This window comes from Bos grunniens, chromosome 24 (assembly GCF_055505025.1).
Source record: "Bos grunniens cultivar Pamir isolate PY7600 chromosome 24, Bosgru_T2T1.0, whole genome shotgun sequence".
In the NCBI taxonomy this organism is placed as follows: domain Eukaryota; kingdom Metazoa; phylum Chordata; class Mammalia; order Artiodactyla; family Bovidae; genus Bos; species Bos grunniens.
Window position 1 is genome coordinate 36,252,061 of NC_141188.1, and position 26,408 is coordinate 36,278,468.

A 26,408-nucleotide genomic window follows, 5' to 3' on the forward strand; every position below is an offset into this window, starting at 1 on the left:
TTAAGCCAGAATAGTAGAATCTTAGAGTTATCCAACTTATGACATGTGGACTTGTGGCCTTTCTCGGACATTGGCAGAACCAGCTCATTCCAATTTTGAACATACCAGAAAATGTAAAGAAAACACACTTTCTTCTTAGGGGATGGGAGAGAATTTAATACATTCACCAAATTAAATGAAAGGACAAGAATGTACTGTCAACACAAGACAATTTAGAATCATAAACAAAATGTGAGGTAGACTGACTAGTGAAATTCACCAAATTTTGGTTAAGAAACTTTACAGTAATAAAGGAACACAGGTGCCTCCTTTTCTAAAAATCACAAGAAGCAATTGCATAAATTACAACCCAAAAAACTGAATACAGCAGTTCTCATTGTAAGTTTACATTCAGTATTAACCTGTGTGAACCCTCACATATGGCAGGGTTTAACAGGTCTATAGGTCAGTTATTCTGCAGGCCAAGTGAACACATTCCCACCATGATATTCTAAGGGCTGGCGAGGCTTGAAGTGGAACACACCAGGGGTTGTATTAACCAAATCATGGTGGTCTGTGCTTGTGCAATTTTATCCTTAAAGGAGAATGACCTAACATTCTCTAAAGAATTATACTGATAAGGTGATTTTAAAAGATCCAAGCCTTGGTAAGACAGACACTGAAAAGAATAGGCAGGTCAGTTTAAATTCTCCATCATCAGGGTGATGGTCTTTTGGCTTTATTCTGGCATTTCTCTTCCACAGAGTTACAGAATTTAAGAGATCATAATCATCTGATTTTTTCCGAGTGTAGTCCTAATAAATATGGAGTCTCCACAGCTCAAATAAGTAGTTTTTTTGAAAAGTTTTTTTCCTTAGACTGAAGCCATAAAGCCAGAAGAAACCCTGAGAGGCCATCTGCCCCAGGAACAGCTGTTTAAGGATTATTTCAAGTATTTTATTTGCCCTATATAGTAAATATTGGAATATTGCACAAGCAGTGGGTTTCTTGATATCATCTGCAGTAGGCCCTTTCAACAAAACCAATGAAATACATCCATATCTAAAGCAGCCTGCTTCAGAACGTACCTCTTTGCCAAAAGTTCTGCTGAAGTAAAATTAACAAGTATTTTTAAAGCATATATAAGGCAGGTCCTCCTTAAAGATCAATTAAAAATGGAATTTTTAAAAGGAATTGTTCATTTTAAGATATATATAAAACAAAAATAGCTATTAAAACCAAGAGATCTGAAATCATTTTCAGATTAGTACATTCTGTCTTTTCACTCTCTGTAAACTCCGTATCACAAACTAGTAAAGCTGGTCAGGTAACACTGTCTGTTCTGAGTGAACGCAGGCTTAGCAGGCCCCTTGCAGTGGTTTCTGGCCATAAACAAGACATCTATTCAAGTAAAAATGGCTGTGTAAAGTGGAGATAAAGTGATATATGGGCTAATAAGAAAAATGTCAAGCCATAAATGAGAATTGAAGTAATTTGGAAGAATCAACTTCCAATAAACTTAGTATGTTCTAGAACATTTTCTAGAAATCTGTTTTTGATTAAAATATGTGGTAAAAGTCTGTATAAAACTTATGCCTCCTGCTGTTGATACTGAACAAATTTCCCCTGCTGATTTTTGAGTCAGAGACTTAAATGGAATTCTTTTTTACTACACACACACACACTCACTCACTCACTCGCTGGTAGAATTAAGTAAAACAGCCTCTCTCTCTCTATGGCTCTGTTTCCCATTTCAGCAGTTTCTGTGGTATTGTCAGTATAAGGCAGCTAATTCAGTGTATCTTTGAAAGGAAACTGCTTTAGTCTTTGAAAGGAAACAAACTAGTTCCACTCCACACAGAAGCTTAGCCTGCCTGACATTTAGCTTTGCTGGTGCCAAATGCTTAATTCCAACCCAATGGAGTGGGTGTGGGGTGACTGCTGAAACCTTCTTAATTGGCTCAACTTTTGAATCAGGTTTTCCTTGTACAAGATTAATCACTGTTCATATTCTCACGATGTGCTTAAGAGACTGGAAACATTTTTAAAGAATGGATAAAGCGAAAGAACTTAAGCCAGGAGAAGCTGCATAAATACACACAAGGCCTGCTCTGCATTTACTAACGTGTTTGTTCAGTTTAAATAGTAAACTTTCAACTCCTGTGGAAATTTTGCCAAAAGTTTCAATACATACAAGATTATAAATCATAAACTAACACTGCACAGAGAAAGACAAGGCTACTTTTTTTTTTAAATACAAATATCTTCTACATTCTATCATTTCAGACCCCTGAGTAATACTGTACCAAAGTACAGATCTGAAGAGAAACTGAGGGCTCAGGCCTCAAATGTTAATCTTCAATTAATTCCACACCAATGGCGTGAGTCTCACGTAACACATTCAGGCTCGCTAACGCCAAGAGTCAGTTTTCCCCCTGACAGAGCATAGTAGAAAAAACAACGCAGCATCCATGCGGTTTCTCCACAGTATTTCCTCCTCAGGCTCCCGTGGGCAGACCACATCTTGAGTTAATTGCATAACTACCTAGGGTGGAGTTGACCTGAATTTAAGGTCCTGAAACTGGAAGTGAAAGGAAGTGATGCCCCCCAGAGATCTGGGTCAGATTTGGGGGTGGGGGTTTCTTTGGAGAACAGACAAATACATGTTGCACTTTGCTCCACAGTGATTGTACTTTAAAGGAAAAAATTAAATTCCCAATCATTATTTCTGCCCCACCACATCTAGGCATCCCTTTGCTAGTTTTGGTCTCTTCAAAAGATCATACATGACGTCCGGTGAGAAAGTAGAGCGGCTTGTCGTCGCTGCTGTTGGCGGTCTGGAACTCGTCCCGGAGGCGGAACTGCCACTCGTCCTCCAGCTCCAAGCGGACAATCGTTTGGCGCAGGGAGCTTCTGTCTTGGCAGATGACACACAGGGTAGCACCTTCAGGAGAAAGCAGGGATGTGTAAGGCTCAGGGGTTGAAAGGATTTAAAAAGCCTTTCTTTCCTCCCTCTGATTATATCCCTTAAGGGAACACTTTTGAGAACCAACATATACAAGTAACCTGTCAGGACTGTTCATTTGATTATTTACTTTGAATAAAGAAACTGTTAAAAATGGCAAAGCTTGAAAGAATGTAAAGTGAAAGCCCTCCCAACCACACCCCACCCCTTCTTTGTGTGTGTGTGTGTGAGTTGCTCAGTCACGTCCAACTCTGCAACCCCATGGACTTTGGCCCACCAGGCTCCTCTGTCCATGGAATTCTCCAGGCAAGAATATTGGTGTGGACTGCCATTCACTTCTCCAGGGGATCTTCCTGATCTAGGGATTGAGCCCAGGTCTCCTGCATTGCAGGCAGATTCTTGACCACTGAGCCACTAGGGAAGCCCTTCTGCTGTGGTAACCAGCATTAAAACCCACGTTGTAAGGTTCTGTGAGTCCCGCTAGATCAGGGGTTCTCAACCTTGGCACTGGGGGCCACGTGACTATTGTGCTATTTTGTTCTTGTGGTATGTTTAGCAGTGTCCTTGGCTTCTTCCCACTCTGTGCCTGCAGCACCCCACCCTGTGACAACATGATATGTCTCCAGATATTGCCAAATGCCCCCAAGATGCTTCCTCCTGTTCCCTCCCTCCACACACACACAGCTCCAGATGTGTTTTATACACACACATATAAGTAAATACAGTTTCTCCTGTTCTCATAAAAATGGCACGCTGTACACAGCATACTGAACCTTTTTTCACCAACCTCAGGAGTCACCTTATCAAGGTTATTTGTGATGCTTAATCTGCAGTTTGTTTTTAAGCAAACCTCTGTATGCTACATACCTGTTGAAGCAACTTTGGCTTCTATTCCAGAATCAAAACTCACTAATTTTTATTGAAATTAGATTTATATGAGAAGCATTTGCATTGCATCATTCCTATGTAAAATTAATAGCGGCGACAACATCTTAAACCTGGCTATATTTATCCACATTTAGCCTAACTCCCTTGTTTGAAAAAAGTCAGTGCCCCAGTTTCAAAGGTATTCAGCTTATTGGCAAAATGATTGTTAAAGTGCTCTTTCATAATTTTCACGTCTGCATTTTGTCCAGTGGAAACTAGCAGCACTCACAAGCAAGATACTGAATTTGATTTACCTTTGAGAAACTTAAATTTCTTGAGAAGATCAGCACCTACAAAAGAGTCACAGAGGTACAGGAGGAGTCCCCCGAAGCACACCCCTTCACAGTTGGCGTTGCTGGAGTGGGGTCTGGAGCTGACGTAGCACACGGCCACCTGCAACCATCAAGCACAGAGCACGCCAGCATTTCAAAAGCCAGTAAAACCTCCGCGTAGTCAGCTGATGATCCTTGCCTTCCTTTCTAGCTGTCCATCTCAGGGTCAGGTAACGGAGACACGTTTTATTGGAACTTAAGGGGGCTGCTTATCTGAGCTTTGTACTCCCTTTGTGTGCTAAGTTTTAACCTACCTAAAGCTTCTCTTATTTCTCATAATAAAGGTAGTTATGAGAGAAACTGCCAGATGCAGAACAAGCCCCTCTACCCGAGAGCCCCGGCCCCTCCCCCTTTACCTCTGGTCCAATGTTAAGGTAGCAGTCGATGGCCAGCACGGGGCTCCGAAAGTTTCGGATAGCTTTGGGGAAGAGTTTGTAGGAGGCGTGCTGCAGGAACTTCTCCAGGAGGAACTGTGCAGGGGCTGCCAGAAGGGTGTGCTCACTGTCGGGAGCACAGACGTACTGCAGGGGCAGGATAGGCGCCATGCTCTCTGACACCTGGAATCAGAGCCAAGGGAGGGATGGGAAATGTTTGCGCAGGCGTTGTGTGACCCCCGCCAGGAGAGCACGCCTGCATCCTGACAGCCCGCAGGAAAGGCAGCAGCACCGTCTTGTCGTCCTTGGGTTCTGAAATGCTTGCTGTGGGATTTAACATAATTTATACACAGCAAGGGCCCGAGCAAATGTTAGAGGAGGCTGCTTTGAAAGTTTGCGCATTTAGCATGTACATTGTAAGGACCAACAGAAACCTTTTTACAGCACTACTGGATGTGGATGGGTTAAACCCCATCCTGTCAGCACCAGAAAAAAAAGCACGGAGGTCTTTAAGCTCCACTGGATAGTCCACATGCTGTAGATGATTGTGCATGCCCAGTCGAGTCCATCTCTTCCAACTCCATGGACTGTAGCCTGCCAGGCTTCTCTGTCCATGGGGTTTCCCAGGCAAGAATACTGGAGTGGGTTGCCATTTCCTGCTCCAAGGGATCTTCCCAACCCAGGGATCAAATCTCCTGCATTGCAGACAGATTCTTTACTGCTGTGCCTCCTGGGAAGCCCTATAAATGATTAGCCACCAGCATATCTTATAAACGGAAAAGGGTAGGCCCATAGAATTAACCCTTAACAGGTTCTGATCTGCCTTACTTTAAAAATAAAACTGGCAGAGGACCATGCAAGCAAGCAATTTGATTTACATTTCTCTCACCTGTTACATAACGAATGTAAAAAATGTTAACTTTGCTAGTTTATAGAACACATTTGAAACTAAAGCTTTGGTGGAGTTAAGCCTTAAATCTAAAGGTAATTCTGTTGAAATTTCAAAACTTCGGTTTGGCTCTAGATGAGTCCTCAGTGAGGGAAACAAGGCTCCAGATTTGACATTAAGAGTGGCCTCCCTTTTGTTACCTCACTTTCCAGTCAAGTGGCACATACTTAATGCCGGTACCAGAAAACAGATATTGAGAGATCATCTTATTTTCAGCAGGAGACTCAAGCTTGCCAACTTACCATGATCTTTGGTTTAATGATAAAGTCCCTCTGCCCGCCAACTTGCACATGTTTCTTCATGAGACTGAAGTTGTTAAAGCGGCAGATGAGTAGTCCACTACTGTTCGTTCTCAGGTTAAAGTCAACATCTTCACAGAAATACCTAAATTAGAACCACAACGGTAGGTTCCGTTGACTGCCTGTCACCTCTCAGCTGTGCCACTTAGGGACAACATCTGTGGCAGATGTGAGGTGGCCACCTCAAACAAAGCCGGCCTTTCCCCCACATGGAGCTGGCTCTGTGCACACTGGCTTGTGTTGTAATGCCCTGATGGGGACACCACAGTCATTAAGGAAGGAGGCAGTGAGGTGACTGGTCCCAGACATGGCACAGCGCCTTACTTAGGCACCCCTGAGCTGAAACAGGACCACATACTCTGTACTCTCGTGGGACAGGAGTGCAGAGCTGCTCCCAGTGTTAACATCCTGGCTGCAAACAGGATGAAGCATCTGCCAAATTTAAAACAGAAGTGAAATCGCTACAGAATATTCTAAGAGCTGCAGCTCAGGGGTTGACTTAAGAGGGACTTGACGGTCTCTGACATTCTTCCTTGGCCATTTCGGATTTTCTGGGACATGTATGTAGTTCATTCGCGAGGCAAGGCCAGGGCTAGCTGGCTTTTCCCTACAGGATCCAGATCTCAGGGTCTTGCTAACATCTCAGGAAGTGACTACCATCCGAGTTTTGAGTGAAAGGTTAATCGTGAATAGGTTTATGGGTCCACACACTGATTTCCACTGATGAAACAATTTGGTCCCTGTTTGAGTTCTTGTAGAATAATAAGATGGCCGAAATATGTTTCCTAAGCATTTCACATTGCAGCACTCGTGACTGAGTCTGGGTCAGTTTGAACAGTGATGAAGGGGCACTTGGGGCTTGTGATGCCCCATTCTCTGTCCGTATAAACAGTCTTAGTTTCTCAGAGACAGGAATAAACACATTACAGAGGCTGGAGCTGGGCAGAAACAGTCAGTAACCGGCAGGATGATGCGCATCCAGGAGCCCAGCTTACCTGTTGAAGTCGTACTGCACGTTCTGAGTCAGGTCTATGTTGAGGAGGATGAAGTCGTGCACGTGGCACCTAGAGAACGGGACCTTGAGGCTCCGAGAAGTCAGCCTGCTGCTCCACTTCTGGATGCCCAGGATCGCATAGTGCACGATTTTCGGTGTCGCCTCCATGTGCTGCAAGACACTCTTCAAGGACACATTCTTACTGGAAACTCCTGTTTCCATGGGCTGGCTATGAAATGCAGAGTTCGTTTACATAAGAGATCACTCAGTATCACTGAAGACATGGTCACTTGGGAAGAGCTGACACTACTGCACGGTATTAATATCTGTAAAGGACACAACTAGCTGGTTGACTTTCTCTTAGTCTGGAGTGGACAAGGATGTCAAGCCTGCTTTTCATGCTGTCACTGCTGATCTAGAGAAGCTGCCTTCCAGGGGTGAGCGTCCTTGTGTGTGTCCAACTCTTTGCTACCCCATGCTCTGGAGCATGCCAGGCTCCTCTGTCCTGTAATTTTCCAGGCGAGAATACTGGAGTGGGTTGCCATTTCCTCCTCCACGGGATCTTCATGACCCAGGGGTCAAACCTGCCCCTCCTGCACTGCCAGGCAGGCTCTTTACCACTGAGCCACTGAGGCTGACCCCTTAAAGGCAGAGAAGGAAATCCGGCCCATTTTCAAGGAGAGTAATGAACAGGGAGTTACCAAAGCGAGGCAGCCAGAGGTTAGAAGCACACAGGTACTCTTCCCGGTCCTGGTAATTATGGTATGATAAAGGAATATTTCTCAATGTCCCTGGCTTCAAATCCACCAGGGAAATGAGGGCATAGGATCACATGTCTGAGCTGGAAGGGCCTTGAGACCATGTGGCACAGTGTTTCACTGGGGCTGTGAACATCTGGGCTCATTTACTGCATAGGATGTCTCCAGGTTTAGCATTTCATGGTCCTCATAGATCCCCTCACCACTGCGCCAGGAGGAGAACCATGCATTTTGGCCCAGCCATAATTTTATAGGGGATGGAATTGAGACAGAGATGGAATAACTTTCCCTTTTCATCCAGACAGGAAGCAGAGCTGGGGCTAAAAACCATTCCGATTCAGAAGCCAGTGGTCTTTCTACATAAACCACAGTGTTTTTCAACAGACTTAGAGCAGACCAAAGCTGCGATAACACAAACAGTCCAGAAATTTAATGGCATACCAAGTGTCTAGATTAAAAAATCCCTAAGTCACCACAGAACATGCTGGTGAGAGTAAGTGGTCTTGGATGGTGGCTCTGCTCTGGGAAGCTGTGCCCTTGTTTACTGTACTGTGCCATGATGGCCGAGGAGAGGACCTGCTCGGTGGCACATGTCACATTCCTAGAACTGCACAGAACCGTCCCTACCTGGTCTGCTCCTGAACACTGTGAATGTTCCACAGGACACATGAGTCATCCATCACGACAATGAAAGGCCAGACACACTGGCGTTTAACTCCCAGCTCTTCCAGGCGGTTTCTCTCCAGCTCCAGGTTGTGGTAAGACAACTCCTTAATGAGGAACCTGGCAGCACCTGGAAGGCAACACAAAGACGGCTTGGACGTTCCCCTCTTGGGCTTAGTGGAGGCCCCACAGACGCATCCCATTCTCTCCGTATGCGTGCGTGTTCGCCTGGTGACTGTGCACATGGGGGTTGACCAGACATCCAGGGCTGCGATTCCCACACATCAGTGCAGGCAAGAATCATCCAGGAAATTGTTTAAAATGCAGATTCCTGGAGCCCACCACCAGAGGCTCACACTAGTGGTGTCTGATGAGGGGCCAGAGACCTTTTCACAGGTGATTGGTGAGCTGCACTTTGAGGAGTGCTGCTAGGATTCCTGTGCTTAGGCTTCCCCACCTGTAAGAAGGTGATGATGATGTCTACTTCATAGGACTGTCGTATGGTGCTCAGGACAGTGCTGCACACGGTGAGTGAGTACTCAGTGTTAGCAATTAAGATGATGACCATCAGGAATTAGCCAGGTTTTATGAATGAGCCACCCTAAAACGAGGCTTCCCTAGTGGCTCAGATGGTAAAGTATCTCCCTGCAATGCAGGAGACCTGGGTTCAGGAAGATCCCCTGGAGAAGGGAATGGCAACCCACTCAAGTATTTTTTTTTCCCCCACTCCAGTATTCTTGGAGAATCCCATGGACAGAGTAGCCTGGTGGGCTACAGTCCATGGGGGTCACAAAGAGTCAGACATGATTGAGCGACTAACACAGACCCTAAAATGAAACAAAACATAGAATAAAGAAGCTCAAAAAACCCCAATTAAGTCCACGGAGGAACCAGGAAAATAGTTTGAGTAGATAGAAGGTAATGCTAGGGTTTAGGAAAATCTACTGATACTTTTTAAGAGCATGTGTGTAATACTTTGCATTATATGGGTCATATATGAAAAAGCCCACAGCTAACATACTCAATGGTGAAAAACTGAAAGCTTTTCCTTTAAGATCAAGAATAAGACAAGGATGCCCAACTTTACCACTTCTATTTAACATAGTACTGAAAATCCTAGCCAGAGAAACTACACACACACACACACACACACACACGTCACCCGAGTTGGCAAGAAGTAAAATTATCTGTAGACATGAATTTATGTGAGGAAAACCTTAAATATTATACACATGCACATGTTAGAATAAATTCAGCAGAGCTGCAGACACAAATTAGCTGTGTTTCTATATAATAACAATGAACAATCTAAAAGGGAAATTAAGAAGTGCTTCATTTTCATCAAAAAGAATACTTGGAATACATGTTTAACCAAGGAGGCTAAAGACCAGTACACTAAAAAGTACAAAACACTGCTGAAAGTGTTTCCAAATAAGTGGAAAGACATGTTCATGGACTGGAAGGTGCAATACTGTTTAAACATCCCACAAAGCAATCCACAAATTTAATACAATCCCTATCAAAGTATCAGTTTTTCTTTTGTTAGAACAGAAAAATTCATTTTTAAATTCACATGGAACTTCAAAGGGCTCTGAATCACCAAAACAATCTTTGAAAAAGAACGGCAAAGCTGGAGGTCTCACACTTGACTGACTACAAAACTAGAGTAATCAAACCAGTGTAGCAGATAGACATAGCCGATGGAATAAGAATACAGAGTCCAGAAACACCCTTGCATATATGGTCGAATGATTTTTGACAGAGGTGCTAAGACCATTCAAATGTAAAACAATGAAGCTGGACCCTCATCTTAATGCTGTATAAAGAAATCAAAATGGACCAAAGAGCTTTTATAAAACTCTTAGAAGAAAACATGGGGAAAAGCTTAATGATACTGGTTTTGGCAACAGTTTGTTGATTTGTTGGCTGTGACACCAAAAGCATAGGCAACGAGAAAAAATAAATTGGACCACATAAAAATTTAAAACTGCAAAGAACACATTCTCATTTGGAATAGGAGAAAATATTTACAAACCTTATCTGATAAGGGGTGAAAATCTAGAATATACAAAGAACTCCTACAAGTCAACAACAAAAACCTTACTAAAAATAGATTCTCCAAAGAAGATACACAAATGGCCAGTAAGCAAATAAAAATACGATCAACATCACTAATGATTAGGAAAATGTAAATCACAAGATACCATCACACACCCATTAGGTTGGCTACTAACAACAGCAAAAATTCCCAAAAAACACAAGTGTTAGTGAAGATGTGTTAAAACCGGAACCATTTTACATTGTTGGTAAGAATGCACAAGCCATTATGAAAAACAGTATGTCAATTCCTAAAAAAAAAAATTAAAAGTGGAATTACTATGTGATTAAGCAATTCTACTTTGGGGTATAAGAACGGAAAGCAGGGTTTTGAGATTTGTGTTCGTGTCCACAGCAGCATCATTCACAATGTCGGAAGGTGAGGAGCAGACCAAGGGTCCATTAGTGAGTGAGTGGTAATAAAAATGGGGAGTTCCCCTTTGACGTTACTGAGTCGGTTTTGCCAGATGGACAGGAGTTCTGGAGACTGGCTGCACAACAGTGTGAACGTACTGATGAATGCTGAGCCGTACACGGAACAACGGCTAAGTTTTGTGCTGTGTATCAATTAAAAATAAATGCTGCTTCATTTGCATATATGTTGGTTTCTCTCCCCAGATGATTACAAAAATGGCAAAACTGGCACTAAACAAATTCACTCAAATCTGGGATGAGGAAATATTTTCTCCTAAAGGTCAGTTAGGCATGGAAAGGTGTGAGGGTCATGTAAACATAGAGAAAGATTTTAGTTAAGTTTGGGGATATGTGTTTTGGGGAAGGATAAAGGACCAGAAATATGTGAAATTCTTACCTCATTTGATGTTAAGTGATGGGAAATAAAATTACATTAAAAATATAAACCTGTTTGGAAAATATTTTAATCAATATTAAGGCTAAAACTTAAGGAAATGAAAAGGAATGAAATAGAGAACAAGAAAGGAAGAGTCTTAAGAAGGAAAGGGGAGAGAGATCTGGAGAGAAGGCCCACGTGGATCCAGGGCACTACTCAGGTCTTTTCTGCCTTCACTCCAGCAGTGGGCTCTAAAGCTCTTGATCCTCAGCCCTCCTGAAGCTCTGCCTCGAAATTCCCACTGAAGCCGATGGGGAGTGAGTGAAATGCAGGGAGTGGGCAGAGAGCAGAGCTCTAGGACACTGGATCCGGTTGGAGGTCTCCTGCCTTCAGGGGTAAACGAAGCAGCTCTGGACCTCTGTCTCTAGTTCCTCCTCACGCTCTGTCAGTACACTCAACAGCCAGGTGTCCCCTTGAAAATCAGCCCACTGACCTTAAATCCCGAGGGGAAAAGCAGGAAAGACTTCCAGGCACTTTTAAGATGACTGCCATCAGCAGTGATGGTGCTTCAGTCCCCAGCTGTACAGAACCCCTGAGAACTTGCTGTGTGCCTTTAAGATCAGCGATGACCCCCAACGATCCCACCAGACCTGGGTCCGAACTGCTAACCCCCCTCCTCCTCTGACTGTCCTCTCTGTGAGGTCCCTGCTGCCAGCTGGTAGCGAGCAACACCTGCAGCCTGTGCTGGCCGGAGTCCCAAGCCCTCCCAGGGTGCTCAGTGTATCAGTGACTTCTTTGGATGCTAGTCCTCAGAAGTTAAAAAATTCTGCAAGACTGAAGATAAAGAGAAATGAAAACTCATTTAAAGAGGAGTCAAGGGCTTCCTTAGTGGCTCAGTGGTGAAGAGTCTACCTGCCGACACAAGAGACACGGGTTTGATTCCTGACGGGGGAAGATCCCACATGCTGAGGAGCAACTAAGCCTGTGTGCCGCAACGACTGAGCCTGTGCTCTAGAGGCTGGGACTCAACTACTGAGCCCACGTGCCGCAACCACTCAAGTCTACATGCCCTAGAGCCCATGCTCCGCAACGAGAGAGTAGCCACGGCTCACCACAACTAGAGAAAAGTCTGCAGCAATGAAGAGCAAGCCCAGCCAAAAATAATTTTTTTTTAGAGAGTCAAAAGTCGTTTGGTACACAGAACAAGACACTTTCCAGGGTCATGGGACCCTCTGGAAGCCTGAGGAATGGAGCTTGGCTTGGTATCTCTCTTCCCAGCCCTTGCCCGGCATCCCGCGCGCCCCCTTACCCACGCCTGCGTTGTTGAACATGCCAGGAAGCACCAGCATGATGTGGTTGGGCCAGTATTTGCGGTACAGCGGCATCTCATACTCTTTGACCACCAGCAGGTGCAAGTGGCTGATGCCCTCCATAGCGTGAAAGAGGTTTAGGAGTCCGTGCTCGTGGCGACCGCTGGAGGGGGTGAAAATAGGGCTCTTGACCACGTTCAAATTCTGCTGAAAGAAAAAGACCAGAAGCCAAAAAGAGAAATTAGAACCCTTAGATACTAGACGCTTATAAAACTGGCTCTAGTACCTGAGGCCGTCTGTCCGTGCATCCAGACGCTATCACCCACCTTGTCTGAGACCAGTGGCAGCCGCATGCTCTCCAGGTGCTTGCCCTGCTTGCTGAAGACAAAGTGACTCTCTTTGGATTTGGGAATGATGAAGTAGAGCTGCACCTCTTCTCCCAGCATGGAGGATGAGAACGTGAAGGCGTGGAGAGTAGAGTCGGACATCTGCGTTTGCAAAGAGCAAAGGGAGGGCGTGTAAGCTCACAGTTGGCAAGCTTCCAGGCTGCTCCTCTCAAGATGATTATTGATAGAGGCCAGCTATCCTGGACTTCTACCTCCCGCCAGACCTGGCTGTGCGTGCAGTGTCAGAGAAGGCAAACACTTCATCTTTAGTGGCTGACACGAGATCCAAGCTTCTCACCCCAAACAGCCTCTCTGAGGGTGGCACAGTGACTGCTGCTGAAAACTACGATTTCTCACCTTCTTAGAACCACTAGTGCTCAGGCCTGCAGAGGTCCAGTATGCCTCTGGGAGGTCTTGCTATGCAAACACTCCCAAAGGTGCCCAGTTACGGGGGAAAACGCTTCTCTGTGCATGCGTGTGCGCTAAGTTGCTTCAGTCGTCTCCAGCTCTGTGACCCTTTGGACTGTAGCCCACCAGGCTCCTCAGCCCATGGGATTCTCCAGGCAAGAATACTGGAGTGGGTCGCCATGCCCTCCTCCAGGTGATCTTCCTGACCGAGGGAGCCTCTTCTGAGTGGGTCAGGTCAAATGATATTTTTCCTAAATAAACTATTAAGACTGACATCATTAAAACACCCCTGTGGGTCCATCTTTCCTGGCTACACTGGAAGCTGAAGATGTCTGAATGGTCACTTACCCTAGAACTCTGGCTTCCAGAAGAGACATTTGACTCATCCAAGCCACATACAAATCTAACATCTTTTTTAAGTTGCTGGAAAGTTGACATACTCTCTCATAACCCACCTCAGTGAATAATTATATAAAGGTCTTTACAATGCAGACAATATTTGGCCTAATGAAAAGAGAGCATCACTAGTCAGCAGGCACGAGAACAATCCAGGTAGCCTCCCCAAGAGGTTCAACCTAAATATTACATTTCATAGAAAAATAATATTGTAACACTCCCCTTAAGATCTCTTTCATTCTGCTTTACAAGTATTAGGCAGTACTGTAATCACACAGAAACTAAATAGAAGGTTTTTAATATATTGTCTAAAAAATGAATTTTCTAATGATTTGTATCAGGGGCTTGTATCATCTATATTCCAGAAAGCATTGCGAGCTGATTTCAAACAGTCCACTGAAAGTTTTCAATGACACAGGAAACCATTTGGGGTATGAAAGGTAACTTCTAGCAGAAGAGCAGAAAGACCAGCACATCCTTCTGGGTTCCCTGGGAAAAATGGAGAAGACCAGATCCTCCAGTGCAGAAGCAAGTCTGGGGAGGAAGCCAGGCGCCCACCCAGCACATGCTATAGAAAGGAAGAGTTGTTCCAGACGCTCAGGGCCAAGCGCTAAAGGTCAAGAAGATAAAGTGGGGAAGCAGCGTGGAGCTTAGCCCCCACATAGGCGCTGGATACAACCATCACTGGCTGCTTTCCCATCCTCTGTGCTTAAAGATGCTCTGGCCATGAGGAGCGCAGCGGCGTGGGGTACTTGCTCACTTTCTGCATTCTACCTCTCAGTGCTCTCCAGGTAAAAGAGCACACGCTGACTCCTCTGTGTGCCTGTGGTCAAAACCACCCCACGCTGGAGTAAGAGGGAGACTGGGTCTGTGCAGATCACAGCTCACAGGGCACACCCTACGGACTTGCAGATAGTAACACCATCTTCATCAACAACCCGAAGGAGGGGAAGAGACCCTTTTGTCAAACATGCTGTAATATCCAGCTTTTTCAGAATCACAGACATACCAGTTACTTTCTAAAACAACACATGTAACCATTTGATGAAGTGACTTAAGACACAAATCAGTTTCTTTCTCCCCTGTCTATAATCCCAATAAACCCAAAGTCATTTTATCAACTGCTTCATGCATTCTGCTCACAAATGAGTGGCTCCATCTCATCAATAAGCTATCCTTGGAAGTTCCCTGGTGACCCAGTGGTTAAGAATCCATCTTGCCATGCAGGGGATGTGGGTTTGATTCCTGATTGGGGAACTAAGATCCCACATGCCTCGGGGCAGCTATAAAGCCCACGGGTTGCAACTACCAAAGCCTGCGCTCTCTGGAGTCCATGCACCGCGACTTCAGAGTCTGTTCGCAGCAATGAAAAGATCCTGCATGTGGCAACTAAGACCCGACACAACTAAATAAATATTTTTTAAAAACCAAACAAGCCATCTAGGGCTTGAAACTGGGGCTTTCCCTCTCTCGCACACAGAACCCAGGCTGGGTAACAGGCAGGAGCGCAGGGGCCGCACCTGGGGGGCAGAGGTGAAGTCCATGTACTGCTGGCACTGCTCACAGTGGTGGAAGGTGTTGTAGGCCGCGTACTTGGTCAGCATCATGGACATGGTTTCTCGTTTCCGGGGCTCCTCAGCTTTGGGTTCCTTTATCGCTTCTGTGTAAAAAGAGACAAAACACCTTCCCATGCTGTGTGTGAAGCCCCTATGCCTGGGCAAAAAGTCCCCCACCCCCAGAAGGGCTTTTCCTAGGATTCTGCAGTTTATGCCCTGAGAGGCAGCTCTGAAAATTACAAGGTGACCTTGCTGTTGTTCAGTCGCTAAGTCACGTCCAACTTTGGCAAATCCATGGACTGTAGCCCACCAGGCTCCTCTGTCCATGGGATTCTCCAGGCAGGAATACTAGAGTGGGTTGCCATGCCCTCCTCCAGGGGGATCTTGCTGACCCTGGGATCGAACCCACGTCTTCTACATTGGCAGGTGGATTCTTTACCACTGAGCCACCCAGGAAGCCCAAAAGGTGACATTCACGTGAATAAAACAAGACATGCAAAGGAGTATGACTTAAGCTGCTCTCAAGGAGTAAACGGCCCCAGGTTTCCCGCCCTTATTTAGGTGAACCCTCGACCTTCAGGCTCCACGTACACTGACCTTGTTTGACCCCTGCCAGCTTCTCAGTATATACCAGGCTCATCGAACTGTACTTGGGGTCGTGCACACTGACGTCAAAGGGCATTTTACTGAAGCTCTCGATGTCAGGCCAGGGTTCGCCCTCTGACTGGCTCACCTCACTGCTTTCGCTGTGATCTAGGCCAAGAAGGAAAGTGCACAGGGCAGCCCGATCAGACCAACTGGCCACCCTCCCTCCCTCTCACCCAAGTGTCAGGGAAACATACAGCCCAGGTAGGTGGACAAAGGCCTTTCTGAGAAATGAGCTCCCGAGTCCAGGGGAGAGGGGTGCAGAGTGTCCTTCAGACCTGCTGGGAGGGATGCTGGCCCTCACTGGTCCCCATTAGCCTCTACACACCCAGCCCAGAAACTCCCAAGTCTAAGAGATCCACCAGTCTCCCACGCCTGACCCCCAAGTGTCCCTAAAATCTTATTTAACTTTGGATGATCTGAATCCTATCACAAGAGTTTTAGTCATGGGGTTTTAAGATGCCAACAGCTGAAAGGATTTCAGGGGCTCATTAAGCAAGATTCACAGTGTCTGTTGCTTATTAGAATCCACTGGAGCTTGTAAAACCCCTGTGCTCAGGCCACACAGCCTAGAACCACCTTCCTTATTTAGGCACTCGTCATATTTAAAGCTCCTTCAGTGCTTCCGACATGCAAACCAGGTTGAGAGCCTGGGGCCTTGGGTTTGAGTCCAGGCCACTGCTCCCGCCGATCTTGTGACTTCACACCTGCAGGCACCTTCATTTCTTAGGGTTCCCTGATTGTTTTAAGAAGTCCAGATGGCATACTGAAAGTGCTAACACCATGTGGCAGGCACATGGTATGTTTCCAATAGGTGATATTGGTTATTAATAATAAAAACTATAAGATCAGCTTAAGACAGTGTAAAGGGAGCATGCGTGTGAGTGCGTGTGTGTGTGTGTGTGTGTGTGTGTCAGTCGCTCAGTTGTGTTCAACTCTTTGCAACCCCATGGACTGTAGCCTGCCAAGCTCCTCTGTCCATGGAATTCTCCAGGCAAGAATACTAGAATGAGTTGCTATTCCCTTTGCCAGGGGATCTTCCCAACCCAGGGATTGAACCCATGTCTCATTATGTCCAAATTTTTTAAACCTCATTATGGCAGATTCTTCATCATCTGAGCCACTGGGAAAGCCCTCAAAAGGAGAAACAAAGAAAAAAACACCCCTCTGCCAAAAGCCTACAAGCTAGAAGCTCAGGTATTACCTTTTAAGCACAACACTGTTTATTTTTACATCCTGGACCTTTTTAAAGTTTAGGTTTCATTTAAAAATGTGCATTGTATTTAAAAGTTAGAGCTTATTCTCATTTAATAAAAACACATCCCCATGCCTCTCCAGTGTACCATTGCATTCACCGGCACTAAAATTAGGGTGAAGGAATAAAGCCAAACAGTGCTGCTCATCACAAAGGCCAGGTTTGACTCTCACAGCTGTAGGCTCTGTAGTGGGAATCTGAGATGAAAATTAAAGGCGTCGTTCTTCCGAGGAGCCTACGAGGTGGGGGTCAATGGGATGACGGCCCCTCACTCCCGGTCAGCTCGGCTCTGCACTGTAGCCCCGCCTGCTTTGGGCAGCCCCCGGGATCTTTCAGTCCCCTCTGGTGGCCTGGGGTCTGCTAGAGCTCAGCCGGGCACGCAGACAAGGAGATGTGGACCGGAAGACAGGACTGTGTGCGTTTGTCCGGAATCCTGCACGTAAACTATGGAGGACGGAAGTTGAACCAAAAGCCACAGGAAGATGATTAAACATGACTGATTTTACCTAGTCTGGCTCTGAACTGCTCTATCCCTTGGGCTGGTCACAGGACAGGTCCAACTGTTTAGGAAAAGCAAGCGAGTTGGAGGTCTCCAAGGGCGAATGTGATGGACAACACAAGGCCTTTTTCTTCTCTACCTTCATCTTTCAGGGGCTTGGGAAGAACGTCTACCCATGACTACTCCTGCCCACCCCCCCACCCCATTTCCTCCAGCACCGCAGTCCCTCTGAGATGCGAAGCCACCCTCCCCTGGCCGCAGGGCTAATGCTAGCTGACCCCTGCTCATGCCCACGCTCCCGCCCTGCTGGACCGGCTGAGGGGAACCGCCTCCCTCACAAGCAACAGCAGGGTGGCAGGAGGTGCAGGCTGGGGATGGCCTGTCAAGCACCAGGCCCTCTATCCTTCTGCCAGTCCCAAGGGGCTGTTGATGGTGCCAGGGTTCTGTCCTGCTCAAGGAAGTTTTCCTTTGGGTAGTAATCCACACACCTTCACTCGCAGCCAGTAGGCAAAACATAAGGTTACCCTGATGGAGTATAAAATGTGCCCTGGACCCTTAAGCCATAGAACACTGCAGTCTACTAATTTTAAACCTGAGCAGTGTCACCATCTGAGCAGTGAACCCACCTGACGGGCTTTATAAGATGCCTCTGTGCCCAGTGATTCGGGGGACACAGTGGGGATCGGGGTTCAAAGGAGGGGAAGTCACACCCCAACCTAAACGGCCAGGGCATCTTACAACTCTGCTGGCTCCTGGCCTCTAACTTCTCAATAACCCTGCACTAACCCCCTGGAGGCCGCGGACAGCCCCGGGATGTGGTGGTAATAGCCCGCACCACCACGCCCGGCGCTCACCGGTGTTGATCTCGGCCTCGTCGTACACGTCCACTTCCAAGAGCCGGATGAGCATGCGGAAGAGGAGCCTCAGGAACTGCAGGTAGGAGCCCGTCTTCCCCACCTGGGGCGGGTGTCGAATTGTAGGCGGGGAGGGGGAGGAAAAGACAAAAGGGACGTCACACCTGAGCTCTCCAAGGACTCCTTCCATCTGAGTGGGGCCTCGACGTCCCCCGACCCGAGACACCCCCAACCCCAGACCCCGTGCCCCCACGCCCTACCTCCGACCCCAAGCCCAGAACCCCTGCCCCCGCGCCCTACCCCCGACCTCCGCAACTCCAGAACCCCTGCCCCCGGGCCCTACCCCGACCCCCCGACCCCGCAACCCCAGAGCCCCTTGCCCCCGCGCCCTACCCCCGATCCCCCAATCCCAGACCCCTGCCCCGGCGCCCTACCTCCACTCCCCCACCCCAGTCCCCCATCCCGAACCCCTGCCTCTACCTGGGGGGGCCCGCTCAGCAAGAGCCGGCGCGGGTGGCAGGCCCGCGCGCCAGAGGCGGGGTCGGGCGGGTTGCCGTGGTCGGCGTGGTGCGGCCGCGCGGCCGTCCAGCGCCGGTAGTAGAGCGACTGCTCCTCGGGGCCGGCGTGCGCGGGCGGCGGCGGGCGCAGCGGGCTGGCCCAGGCCACGTCGGGGTGCGGCAGCAGGGCCGCGGCCGCCGGCAGCTTGCCGCCCCGCCGCGCGCCCAGAAGGCTGTAGGCCGCCTTGGACAGGATGACCACCGGGGGCAGCGCGGCCTGGGGGGGCCGGCCGGCCCGGCCCGGCGGCCCGGGCCACGGCAGCGCCCCGGGCCCCGATGACGACGGCGACGGCTTGGCGGTGGTGCTGCTGGCCAGCGGGGGCCCCAGCGAGTCGCACTCCTGCTTTAGGGGCTCCCCGGGTCCCGCCGGGCCGGCCGAGAGCCCCTCGTCCAGCCCCGCGCTGGGGACCGGGCTCCGGAAGCTGGGTGTCGGGGGCGGCTTCTGGGACTTGTCGGCGGTGCTGGACGAGCTGACCCCATTCTCCATGATGGAGCCTGAAAGAGGACCCACACGTCGCGCTGTCACCGCCGCCCCTGCCCCGGGGGAAGCCCCTGGGGTCCAGGCGGCGCTCGGGCTTCGGGCCGCCCCTCTGCTCCTGGCGCCCTGCCGCCCCCCTCTCGTCCCCTTTCCCCGGCCCTGGCTGCTGTGTGGGCTCGGAAATGGCCACTTATTCCCGGTTTCCTCCGGGCGGCCAGGACAAACCTGGACCCACGTCCGACCCTCCCCGCGTCTTCAGGCCGCAGGTAGCCCGGCGCCCTGGGACCGACCACCCCGCCGCCTCCTGCTGCTTTTTTCCATCCTGCCCGCGTCTTTGTACATAGCGGGTTATTAAACTCTCCTCTGGTTAGGTTGTTTGGATAATCCGTCCGAATCACTCCAGAACCCTGACCAACACACGCTCCACACCCAAATCCTGTCCATTGGCACTCGCCGCCTTCTGGGGGTCCCAGGCCCCACCCTCCTGGCTGTGGATACGCTCCCCAGGGTGCAGCCCCTTCCACAGATGCCCGGACCGGACCAGCGTGGGAAGGCGGGGCGTAACCTCCTCCCTCCCTACACCCCAAGGCCGGAGATCTGCTCACCTACAGCCAACTCACCGCAAATGTCCCCCACCCCCACCCTTTCCTGGTGGCTCAGACGGTAAAGAATCCACCTGCAGTGCAGGAGACCTGGGTTCCATCCCTGGGTTGAGAAGATAAGGGCGTGGCAACCCACTCCAGTGTTCTTGCCTGGAGAATCCCATGGACAGAGGAGCCTGGAGGGCTACAGTCCATGGGGTCACAGAGTCAGACACGACTGAGCGACCAAGTGGTTTGAAGACAAACAAGAATCGAATTACAAGACTCTTTCTGCTCAGACTGGTGCCTCCCAGGCAAATCCCAACCTTGGGAGCTCCTAGGTGAAGGGCCAGTAACCAGAGGCTCCTGACCCCATCCATCACCGCTGCTCAGCTGACTTCTGCATGATGGTTTTCTTCTGCCTTCAAGGCCCTTGAGTCTTCTGGCCTGAATGCCTTGGGCAATGAGCACCCCCTGAGGACCCTGAAAGTCAGCTGGAGGTTGGTAGGGTGGTGGGTAGGGTGGTGTGTGTAGGAGGGCAGCACCTGGGTCCTCCAAGATTGGGGAGGGGGAACCCCAGACAGCAGAGTTCATGAGAGCAAGGCCAGAATCTAGAGTCTGTGGGGCAGCTCTCCACGCCTAGGGAAGGGAGGGGGCTGATCAAGGAGCACAGGAAGGAAGTGGACTCTAATCACCCCACCCTGCTCCACCTTCCTCCTCTCCCTCACCGATGCTGGCTGGTGTGGAAAAGCTTCTAGGTGTGTTCTTCCCCTTCCTCTGTTACCCTTTACCATCTTCCCAAACTCCCTCCTTTATTCTGAACTGGTCTACCAGGCAGAACCGGGGAGGCTGTTGTTAGAGGGTGGCGGGTACAGCCCTGACCCATGACTGAAGCAGACCTCGGTAAGACAGTCCTCACGCTCTTCCAGGCACAGATACCTGCCTTTTCCATTCAGAAGGGGTGTGTGTGTGTTTGTGCGTGTGTGTGAGTCAGTGTCATGAGGTAAAAGAAGGGAAACACGGGGCAGAAGGAACGTGAATGGTGGTTCCCTCTGTTGTGGGATTTTCATTTTTCATCTCTTCGCTATACTTCATTACATTCTCCAAGTTTTCTATATTAAACTCTATTATAACTTTCACAATCAGAAAAAAAAATGGAAATAATGCTGTGTGTGGGGAGTAAGTTGCTTCAGTCGTGTCCAACTCTTTGCGACCCTATGGACCATAGCCCACCAGCCTCCTCTGTCCATGAGATTCTCTAGCCAAGAATACTGGAGTGGGTTGACATGCCCTCCTCTAGAGGAGCTTCCCTACCCAGGGATTGAACTGATGTCTCTTATGTCTCCTGCATTGGCAGGTGGGTTCTTTACTACTAGTGCCACCTGGGAAGTCCTGGAAATAATGCTGTATTTGCTTAATACTATTTAGCAGAAGAAAATTCATGCCAGGCACTGCCATCAGCCACACAGTAACATAATAAGAGGGCAGTTGGTAGGCTGTAGGCTGGATCATCCCAATCAACCAGTGGTCCCAGAGTAGCCTTCTGTATATAAACACTTGCCATTTAGGTACTTGGGGGAAAAGTCACTCATTCATTCGTTCAAACACACACTCAGTGCCAGGTACTAGGCCAATTAGCACAAACCACTTCAGGGTCTGGAAGGAAAAGAAGGCCTTTGTGCAAATATCAGATGTGTAATATCAATAAGATGATTAGGGTGCAGAGACTAGGAGACGTGGTGTTAGTGAGGATTCATGAAATTTACTTATTGTATTTAGCCTATTGGTCAGGAAGATCTCCTGGAGCAGGAAATGGCCACCCACTCCAGTATTCTTGCCTGGAGAATCCCTTGGACAGAGGAACCTGGCAGGCTACAGTCCATAGGGTCACAAAGAGTTGGACGTGACTGAAGTGACTTAGCATGCAGCGTGCACGCATGCATTTAGCCTATTAGCAAGCTCTTCATTAAGTGCTTTCCAGGCAAATGTCTTGTGGCTGCTCATGACTCATGTTTGTCAACTACGTCTCCCCAGGACTGAGGTCTGGATGGGATGCCCAGGTCAGCCACCGCTGCTCTGAAAGCTGGATGGGAGGCAGCAGGTGCCTCTGCCTTCCCTACTTCTACCCCTTCCTCTCTCCTGCCCCAACCCCTGGAGAGAGAAAGTACTGACCTGAAGTTCCCGTGACAGCGCTGCTGTTACTCTGGGGTCTCTCCAGGTCGATCAGCAGCTCCTCGGTGTCATTCTCGCTGGCCGCAGCTCGCTCTTGCTCCTTGCCGCTGAGGTCCAGGGCGGCAGTGGGCCCCCGGATCACCTCTTTGGACACGTAGCAGCAGGCCAGCCCCATCTCCTGCTCCAAGGCCGTGCGGGTTAAGTAGCTTGAATCAATTAACCGGAGGTCACAGTACTTTAGAGACCTGCACAAAGTAATGGTGTCTTTGGTGAGGCGCACAGTGTTTACGTGTGGCTGACAGCGGTCAAAATGGTGAGGTGATCCTTGATGTAAACCTCAGTGCTGCCACCTCCTAGCTGTTAGGGCCGCAGGACAGTCACTTCACTTTCTCCACACATGGAATAGAGTAACAGTGCCCAGCTGACAGTTATTGCAAGGAATGAATGACATGGCACAAGCAGTGTGTTTAGAGCAATACCCAGTGGGCTGCCCTGGTGGCTCAGACAGTAAAGAACCTGCCTGCAAGGCAGGAGACCTGGGTTTGATCCCTGGATTGGAAAGATTCCCTGGAGAAGGGAATGGCTACCCACTTCAGTATTCTTGCCTGGAAAATCCCACGCACAGAGGAACCTGGGGGCTACAGTCCATGGCGTCGCAGAGTCAGACATGACTGAGCTACGTTCACTGCACTTAACTCACCGCAAGCACTCAGTGAATGCTGTGACTATTCTTGGGCTTCCCAGGTGGCTCAGTGGCAAAGAATCCGCCTGCCAATGCAGGAGACTCGGGTTTAATCCCTGGGTTGGAAAAATCCCCTGGAGAAGGAAATGGCAACCCACTCCTGTATTCTTGCCTGGAAAATCCCATGGACAGAGGAGCCTGGCAGGCTACAGTCCATCAGGGCCCCAAAGAGCTGGACACAACTGAGCAACTAAACAACAATACTATTCTTGCTATTGCCTTCCAACCCACAGGCCCCAGATCCTTGAGGGAACAGCAGCCTAACAGAGACACTTCATCCAAAAAGCTCCTCATTGGGGGCAATGCTTCTCCTCCCTGCCCCTCTGGCTGCCCAGCTTTCATGCATAAACACTTCTCCTCCGGGGCTTCTCTCTCATTCCCCAAATTGCTAGGCAATCTCTGGAAAGTTGAAAGAATCCAAGAAGGCTAAATTTCTTACATCCCCGAGTAAAACAACTGCCTTCTCACTTGCCAAGTGAAGGAAGTGGGTGAGCATCAGCTAAGTTTTAACCGTCAGCTCAGCCAAGCAACCAATGGGAAATGAGAATTAGTGATTGGCATTGTACCTGGGAAAGGTTTCTCCAAGAGGATCTTTGCCAGTTAATATCACAATACAAGGCAGACCTTCTAGATCCTGGTATGTCCGAGGGACCCACTCTTCTGCTTCATTTCCTCTCCAGGTCTGTAGAAGGGGACCCAACAATAAAATTAAAACCCCTCATTGAATTTCCACCTTTTTTGTTTCTACAGTCAGATTTTACACACATCTGTGCTTCCAAATGACTTCCAATAAGTGTGTTTGTGTGTATACATATATTTTAATTGCTACTGAAAAGAATACACCAAGTACTCTAGAAGAATGTGGGCTTTCACGTTATCTCAATAAGGTAAACAGGAGATCTTAATGAATATATTATGTATTAGCCATGCACATCAAAGAAATATACAATGTGAAACATCCCACCAATGGTACAAACCTTACAGAAACCCTACTTAAACTACCTGACTCAGTGCTCTTAAGTACAACACTTTCTTTGTATAATGGAAAGACTCTTGGGATTGATTGATTGAAAAAAGACCATTTCGGTTATAAATGACTGATAAAATAATCACAGCAAAACTTATATACAATCACCTCTATACATTAACTGAAATATACATATACACACATGTGTATATCTTTAATAAATGGAACAATCTCAAATACAGGAATTTATCAAGAGGAAGAAAATCTCAACTTGAAGGATGCTTGAAAGTGAAAAGATCTTACAGATTTTTTTTTTCTATTCTAGAGCAGAAAGAAAATAAACCATCTCTTAAGTGGATAAGGTGATTTCTACTACTTTTTATGAAGTGTGTAGCATCTAATTGTGATTTATATCAGCTTTCTAGCAGGAATTATAAGAAATGAACTGACATTTCTGATGATGTTTTTGGGAACAAGGACTGAAAAGTGAGGTATTAGGAGATGCATATAATGTTATTTTTAAATAGACTGGTATTTCCTTTGCTAAAACCAACATGGGATAAAAAGAAATATATCAGGTAAGATATGATATGATATAATATAACAGAGTTTGGTTACTGGTTTGTTGATGTCTATAAAAGCCAGTCTTGGAAATAAATATACCCACAATTACTTCAAGTAAAATGCATAGAATTTTTAAAACTGGAAGAGCCCCCAAACCTCAATCTTTTGTCATATATTTTTATGCCAAGGAGAACTCAGTGGATCTACATGACTATTTATAAGTTTGAGACTTTCTGTGTCTTAGAAAACCAATCTGTCAAAAACATTAAGACATTAGCAGAAAGTTTCTCCCCACCCCCAATTCAGTTTTCCATATATTTTCATGTCAAAGGGAACTAGAACATTACCTAAGTCAAAGCAAATAATTCTGCAAATAAGAATCATTTTACTCATAAACCTTCTTGTTGGACTTATGAATCCCTGACTCTGGGGTCTCCCCAAATATATTTCATGGTTCTAGCAAGAATGAGGTTGGGTTATAATGATGGAAGAATAGATGTCGTGTTTTATAAGGAGAATTATTTTCAAAAAATGATTAAACAGATTCCACTTTTACTCTTGAGCAATCAGAGCAAGGCAAACCCACTATGTAATGTTTTCCTGTCACACTGCTACTTCTGATGATGGATGGCTGCCGTTCTTCTACGGGTCTATCATGCCCTGAGGGAGCTTTTCCTACAGAAGCAGTTAAGACAACACGAAAGACTGAGAGAGCATTGACTTAGGGGCTTATATGGGGTTCAAGGTCAAGGAAATCTAACGAAAGCTTCACAGGCCTTCTGGACAGACTAACTTATTTAGATGTAAACTTATATCCTTCCAAAGTACTTATTATCACTTAGAAGTTAACCACAATACCTAAAGGCTAAGCACAAAAATAAGGCCCCCTAATGGAAAAAGAGGCACTGGATATTACCCAAGGCTAGAGACAAAAGGCATGGAAAATCCCATGGACGGAGGAGCCTGGTGGGCTGCCATCTATGGGGTCGCACAGAGTCAAGACACGACTGAAGCGACGCAGCAGCAGCAGCAGCAGAGACAAAAGGCATCCTGGTGCTATTTCGTCAGTGGTGAAGGAAGTTGGTATTAATAATTTAGAGATCAGTAGGTGAAACAGAGACCACCTGGCAAGTGGCAGTCTTACTAAGGATGCGAACGTTTCAAATCTTCACTTCCACACCAGTGGAAAATAGGGGCTTCCATGGTGGTCCAGTGGTTAAGATTCTACCTTGTACTGCAGGGGGCCTGGGTTTGATCCCTGGTCAGGGAACCAGATTCCACATGCTGCCAACTAAAGATCCTGCGTGCAGAAACAAAGACCCGGTACAAATAAATAAAAATAAATATTTTTTAAAATAAAAAAGGTGGAATATAAAAAAGATGGATTGATGTGATTGAGGGATTTTGAACATATGTAAACTCTCTTTTTTTTAAGGCATCCCCCACACACGTGGGATCTTAGTTCCAAGAGGATCAAAGCTGCACTCCTGCATTACAGGGCAGAGTCTTAACCACTGGACACCAAGGAAGTCCCTGGAAGTCTCTTCTGTGTAGCTGGTGCTTGGCCACTGCTCATGCGACTTGAGGTGTAACTGCTTGAGAAGTAATCACTTGAGATCTCTTCACAGCACAGCCCCAGCAGCCCCGGGAAGCCCTGCAGGTGGTTCTGATGTGCTTGCAGCCAGGTAGGAACCTCAATTATTGACTGTTTTTCAAACTACGGCCCACGGGGGCAAACTATCGAAGACTGCTGATTACACTGAATTAGTAAGTGTCTGTGGAGAAGGAAATGGCAACCCACTCCAGTGTTCTTGTCTGAAGAATCCTAGGGACGGGGGAGCCTGATGGGCTGCCGTCTATGGGGTCGCACAGAGTCAGACACGACTGAAGCAACTTAGCAGCAGCAGGAGC

At 47.6% G+C, this 26,408-nt stretch overlaps 1 protein-coding gene across 12 annotated transcripts in view; it reads right to left on the reverse strand.

Moving 5' to 3' along the window:
- Positions 1-128: 128 nt before the first annotated feature.
- The window catches only part of GREB1L (GREB1 like retinoic acid receptor coactivator), a 250,871-nt gene continuing 224,591 nt past the window's right edge, over positions 129-26,408 (reverse strand). For 8 of the 12 annotated variants that reach the window (XM_086373001.1, XM_086372997.1, XM_086372998.1 and 5 more), the window contains 14 exons: positions 23,533-23,648; positions 22,225-22,469; positions 18,917-19,488; positions 18,437-18,539; positions 15,781-15,936; positions 15,148-15,287; positions 12,764-12,925; positions 12,437-12,644; positions 8,205-8,370; positions 6,821-7,048; positions 5,769-5,910; positions 4,560-4,760; positions 4,126-4,264; positions 129-2,923 (listed from right to left, as the gene is read on the reverse strand). In XM_086373001.1, coding sequence (XP_086229127.1) covers positions 2,760-2,923; positions 4,126-4,264; positions 4,560-4,760; positions 5,769-5,910; positions 6,821-7,048; positions 8,205-8,370; positions 12,437-12,644; positions 12,764-12,925; positions 15,148-15,287; positions 15,781-15,936; positions 18,437-18,539; positions 18,917-19,488; positions 22,225-22,469; positions 23,533-23,648 — 2,742 coding nt within the window. In that variant the 3' untranslated portion in view covers positions 129-2,759. Of the gene's footprint in view, positions 2,924-4,125; positions 4,265-4,559; positions 4,761-5,768; positions 5,911-6,820; positions 7,049-8,204; positions 8,371-12,436; positions 12,645-12,763; positions 12,926-15,147; positions 15,288-15,780; positions 15,937-17,589; positions 17,644-18,436; positions 18,540-18,916; positions 19,489-22,224; positions 22,470-23,532; positions 23,649-26,408 lie in introns of all 12 variants that reach the window. The other 4 variants (XM_086373003.1, XM_086373000.1, XR_015153864.1 and 1 more) reach the window with 3 other exon arrangements.